The 6,348-nt window shown below is 43.3% G+C and overlaps 1 protein-coding gene across 1 annotated transcript in view; it reads left to right on the top strand.

The window, feature by feature from the left end:
- Positions 1-5,947, top strand: part of lrrn2 (leucine rich repeat neuronal 2) — an 8,661-nt gene extending 2,714 nt beyond the window's left edge. The window contains exon 2 of the mRNA XM_031322997.2: positions 2,643-5,947. Within this exon, the coding sequence (XP_031178857.1) occupies positions 3,083-5,407 (2,325 nt within the window). The 5' untranslated portion in view covers positions 2,643-3,082 and the 3' untranslated portion in view covers positions 5,408-5,947. The remainder of the gene's footprint in view (positions 1-2,642) is intronic.
- The last annotated feature ends 401 nt before the right edge of the window (positions 5,948-6,348 follow it).

The raw sequence follows: 6,348 nt of genomic DNA, 5'->3' as shown, positions 1-6,348 counted from the left end.
CCAAAATATTCATCCTATATATCCAGAGGGAAAATATTGAGGAGAGCTGGAAAGAGACAGAGTTATAAAAGTAGCTGTTGAGTCATACAGGTCTATTCACACTCCTTTTCTGAATAGTTCAAATAATCCTTTGTGTACACACATCTACACACAGTTCTGGTTTCCTGAAACCGCCAAAAACACTGTGAGCTTTTGAGAAAAAAATGACACATCAAAATGAAATGATGAATCCATTATTGAGCAGGTTGCATGAAAAAAATGAATGAGTGGAGATGAAAGTGAATGGCTGATAGAAGAGTTAGAGGAGCCCGAACTGCTTCTGTGTTTTTACTGTTACAGATCAGAGTTTGGATAACATGTTGCACTTATTACACACAAAGTCGCTCACTTTGCGCTTCTCATGCAATTAAACTACACAGTGTTTCAATGCTTATCGCATATATATTTTTATATAATTATAAAAAAACTTCATCACAGAAAATGGACTGATTTGTAGAACACCTGGAGATTGATTAAAGAGGAAATACAGATTTGCAGCTTCAAAAATGTAGTCAGTTTCCCTGGGTCCAGTCAGTGTTTTTTCATCTGTGTTCTTATCAACTGATGCACAGACCAAAACAAATTCCAAAGTAAATCTCATAACACTGAGTGAGGCTGGGAGATTTGTTTCCATGGCAACTATGCAATAAGGCTTCTCAGAATGTGTGTTTGTCATGCACGATACCAGTATCACATAAACCTTTATTTGGAAGACAAAGAACAGTAAAACGTCACAGAACTTAAAGAATTATATAAACAGTAATAACCAGATTGTTGTTAATGCAAAAAAAAATAATGTTATTCAACCCATTAACAAGCACATCCTTCTTTGTGCACAAGCCTGAAATGACATCATAATAATTTGAACAATGACAATCACATAGGAATTCTACACATAAGCTGTTGAAACCATTTTATTTCTAAGGTTAAAACTTAAACCAGCTGTAATTAATATTATGATATAAACAATTAATCAAATCAATTACACAATGTGTAATATAAAAGGTATGACTTATAGTTCTGAACTGATAAACATACAACTGATAAATTAGCAGTAGCACCAGACTCTGCAGTTCTCTTCAGCTCTACAGAGCCTTTCAGTGCGTTTCAGCTCGTCTTTACGACCCATCATTTAAATTAACTTTGATTCACGCTTGCCGCTCTTATCAGCATGATTTCTGTTTTCAGTGAAGACCCCTAAAAACCTTCTAAACACTACCTGCCCAGCACCACACAGCAGACAGACAAAGTTAGCAAAAAGCTATTTAGGAGGTAAAGTGCAGATATTTTTCTCAGGAGATGTTGGAGAACTCAGCTAAAAGGAGAGTGAATATTGGACAGAAGAACGACTCCAAATGAATGATAATGTTGCTCTGTGTCTGCTGGATGTGTAAATAAGCAACTGTTTGCGAACACCATAACAACTTTACAAGGTGATAATATATCAATGTCGTGTTTACATCTTGTCTTGCTGCCCCCAAGTGGCCAAAAACAATTAAAATTAAAGAAAAATAATAATACAGATTTACTGTAATCAAATTAAAAAGACTGCTATACTTTTAATTGAATGTAACTATACAATAACTAGCATGTAACCTTTTGGCCTGTACAGCCATACTTTATTGTATATTGACTTCCATGTACTATGTATATTAAAATATGCTGGGGTGAACAGGGTGACACTTGTTACACTGACACATACCATTTCTCCCCATAGGGTGTTTTTTTTCACTTCCGCTCAGCTAATTACTAGGATGATCTCATTGCTGTCAAATGTCTATGATCCATTAATGTGATGATGTTGTACCATGCTCTGGATAAGTGAACCTGCCAAATGTTCTAAATGTAAATATTGATGTAACTGGTGTTTGCGTGTGTCTCTCCAGCATGCAACGTTAGTGTGTGTGTGTGTGTGTGTGTGTGTGTGTGTGTTTGTGTGTGTGTGTGTGTGTGTGTGTGTGTGTGTGTGTGTGTGTGTGTGTGTGCGTGTGTGCGTGCGTGCGTGCGTGAGAGAGAGTGTGTGTGTGTGCCTCTATGTGTGTATTTGTTCCAGCAGCAGCTACAGTCTTTTCCATAGTAGCCATAACTAGAGAAGGCTTATAATATAAAATATCCCTGGGGTCTTTTTAACTGTTACATAATATAAAATGTGTGGGACGCTATGTTCTAACATTGAACACTGAATTTGAATTACTGACATGAAATATTTAAGTGCAACACGATTTCATCACCCCTGCATACGTAACTATTCGCCTGTAGGCTGAAAGAAACACTGAAGATTACAACAGAGCACTCTTTTTTTCCCTGCCTTTTTCTCTGTACTCATGTCTTCTCTACTTCACCTCTTCTTGCTCTTCTCGGCTGCAGAGCATGTCTGCAAAATACATCCTTGAAAACTCCATGTGACCCTGCTCTCTTAGAGATTTATTGCATTTCAAAAGCACACTAATTGGTTTAGAGTGGGAACTGATGAGGTATAGTGCTTGAAAATGTGTTTGTATTTAAGCGACATATTAGACTGTATCAAACAACTGATTGTAGATTATTTTAGTTTCTTTTTCTCACTGATTATCCTTCTTTCTTATGTTTTTTGACAAAAACAGTGAGCCGCTGCACTGGGAGCCATGAGACCTCCACCTGTGGCCATGATGTGAGATCGATGGTGTGACAACAAAGGCCGTCACTGAGCTACAGCCATTGTGCAGTCCCAGTTCTACCACTGAAATCAAAGTTAAACATAAAAAACGCTCTTGGTATAATAGAGTCCGTGACTATAAAGGGAACAAACACATTTAATGTTTTCAGTTGTGTCTGAATCTGCTGTAGAATGCTATTAACAACATAATCACTCTTTAATCAGTTTAGATTTTAATGAATGATGACAGTGAACCATCTGGCCTACCTTTTACAGTTTGCACACACACCTTGAAACTGTTAATGTCCAAACTTCACACACATTACTGGTCCAAATGATTCATCTAACATCCTCATAACAAACTCTTTGTCACCTTGTCTGAATCGGCTCCTGTGACCTGCAAAGATTATGAGGTCGACTTTAGTGTTTCTACAGTCGCAGTGTCTCCTGTGTGTGTTGGTTGGTGTATGTGTGCCCGGCGTTGTCGGCTCCCTACCTCATGCACTACCATGGCACGTCTCCTGCCCGGTGCGGTGTGTGTGTCAGATCAAGCCGTGGTTCTCCCCTGATTCTGTCTACCATGAAGCTCCCACTGTGGACTGCAACGACCTGCTCTTGACCAAGCTCCCCTCACCCATACCCCCGAACACACACACCCTGCACCTGCAGAGTAACCATCTGTCTGAGCTCAACACTTCGGTGCTGCACGGACTCGCCACCCTAACCGATCTTGACCTTTCCCAGAATCACTTCAGCAGTGTCAGGACAATAACTCAGAGCGCCTCCCTGCCCTCTCTACTGTCTCTACATCTAGAGGAAAACCATCTTCGTCACCTCCCTGAGGCCTCCTTCTGCTCACTGCCAGCTTTGCAGGAACTCTTCCTCAGCCACAACAACTTACACTCGATAGCACCTGGAGCCTTCACCGGTCTGTACTCACTACTGCGTCTGCATATCAACAACAACAGACTCACCACTGTTGACTCTCGGTGGTTCATGGCTTTGCCCAGCTTGGAAATTCTCATGCTTGGCGGAAACCCTGTGGAGGCCTTGCCTGAGCGGAGCTTCCTGGCCCTGAAATCCCTCCGGAGTCTTGTCCTTGGTGGTATGGGTCTGAGAGGCTTAGCTGAAAAAGCACTGGAAGGGTTGGAGGGCTTAGAGAGCCTCTCCTTCTACGATAACCGGCTGACAATGGTCCCCACTCAGGCCCTGATAAGAGTGCCAGGACTGAAGTTCCTTGACCTCAACAAGAACCGCATCAAACTCATTGAGACAGGAGACTTCCGAGACATGGTCCACCTGAAGGAGCTCGGCCTGAACAACATGGAGGAGCTGGTGTCCATTGAGAGAGCCGCCCTAGAGAACCTTCCAGAGCTCACAAAACTTGAGATCACAAACAACCCGCGACTGTCCTACATTCATCCGCAGGCTTTCCTCCAGCTGAGCAGGCTGGAGAGTCTAATGCTCAACTCCAACTCTCTGAGTGCACTGCATCAGCACATTGTGCTCAGCCTGCCGAGTCTCCAGGAGGTCAGTTTACACTCCAACCCACTGCGATGTGACTGCCTATTTCACTGGGCTGCTGAGGAGGCCTCTCACTTTCACATTGAAGACACACAAAAAGAAAAGCAAACACCTCGGATGGTGCGTTTCATCCAACCCCAGGCCACGCTGTGCTCTGAACCCCCAGAGCTGAGAGCTCGCAGGGTAAGAGAGGTATCCTCCAGGGAAATGTCGGCCTCATGCCTCCCCATGATCCCTACCAGCTCCCTCCCTTCCTACGTTAGGGTAAGAGAAGGGGGAAAACTGGTCTTGCACTGCCGAGCTCTTGCGGATCCACAGCCTGAACTGTACTGGGTGACTCCCTCTGGGCGGAGACTTGGTCCTAAATTGAGCCAAGTATCCAAAGGTTTACCAGCTCCTGCTCCCTGCCACAGCTTGACAGCCTCTGAGGGATTCAACCACACATCCGCCTCCATCATCTCTCCAAGCCAGCCTCAAGATGATACTTCCTGTAACTCCTCCAAACACTACCGGCTACTGCCTGAGGGAACTTTGGAAATAAATAAGGTCACCCTCAGCGAGGCAGGATTGTATACCTGTGTAGCTGAAAATGCACTGGGAGCAGATACACGCAGTGTTACTGTGGGTGTGCATGGCAGAGAAAAGAAAAGAAAGTGGGGGATGGCTGCTAATATGAAGGGATATCAGTTATTCAAAGCGGAAGCCAGGTTGGAGGTGAGGGAGGTCGGACAACACTATGCTATCCTGTCCTGGCAGAGCGGGCGCAACCTCCATTCGACTCGTCTATCATGGCAAGCCATATACTCAAACGCACACACGCCCACATATACCACACGCATCCTGGCTGGTACTCAGAGCTTCAACCTGACCCACCTGCAGGCAGAGACATTTTACCGAGTGTGTCTACATTTGGTGATCAATGAGGTTGCCAAGCACGCCAGCAGGAGATCACGAGAGAGCAGAAAGCCTCAGTGTGTGTCATTCAGCACAAAGGCTGTCCCAGAACCACAGCCTAGCCTGCAGCTAAGCCCAGAGCTGGCCTCCACAGCAGTCACACTACTGCTCCTCGCACTTATTCTGCTGCTGCTGGCAGGCCAGGCCTGGGACAATGAGCCTGGCGAAGGGGACGGAAAGCACCACAGTACCATCCACCAGGAAAGTCCTAAGGCTCTGATCATCAATCACACAGAAGGGAGCAACACACATTAGCCAAAGTAGATAAAGGAACTGCTATTACACAATGACTGCTGAGATAATTATGTTTGTGCACATTCAAATCAGGACAAAAAAAACACACAGACACACACACACACACACACACACACACACACACACACACACACACACACACACACACACAGACACAAACAAACACACACACACACACACACACACACACACACACACACACATAAAATGTCAAATATACACTTTGTGAATTACAGCTAGAAGAGAGGAGTCATAGATCAGAGCAGTGGTGTAGAAAGAGATTTGTATTTATTTTATATACCGTATAAAGTATATATTGACATTGTTTCTGTAAAAGTGGACAATCATACTCCTGCAGCACAGTGAATGAACACAGGAGAAACAAATAAGTCTGAGCTGCCGATGACCACCGAACTGAAACTAAAGACAACCTGATTTAATCCAGGGACATACTGTATATCTGCTGAGGAGAGCGGCTCAGACCTCCAGGGTATTTGTCATGTTTTCTGTCTACATGTTCCACAGACCAAACCATTATTTCTCTAAGCAGATAAAACTCTGTCTTGAGACTGATACTTAATGAAATTCCTGCATTGCTGTAAACAACCATTTTGCTTAGCTTTTAGTACCTTGGACTGGGTTGTCCATCTTGCAGTACATATACAGTATACTCATCCCAATTCCCACTCCTCTTTTAGCATACATGTGATCTGAAAAGTAATTGTGTTAAATTCTATTTTGAGCTAATATACAATAAAATCTTTTCAATTTACACAATTGTATGGTCTATTTCTGTTGTCTTGCCATAAACATAGTGTAAACAGCATGACAGATGAGAACCCTTAAACCAAACTCATTACATAAAAAGTCACATATTAGGGATTGATCTGCAGCTCCCTGCTTTTCTGTATGCAGTTGCTGTTTTTCCACAGTAGGAATAA

This window comes from Sander lucioperca, chromosome 6 (genome assembly GCF_008315115.2).
Source record: "Sander lucioperca isolate FBNREF2018 chromosome 6, SLUC_FBN_1.2, whole genome shotgun sequence".
Taxonomy (NCBI): Eukaryota; Metazoa; Chordata; class Actinopteri; order Perciformes; family Percidae; genus Sander; species Sander lucioperca.
Note: the sequence above shows the minus strand (reverse complement) of the source record. Positions and strands in the feature narration are given on the sequence as shown.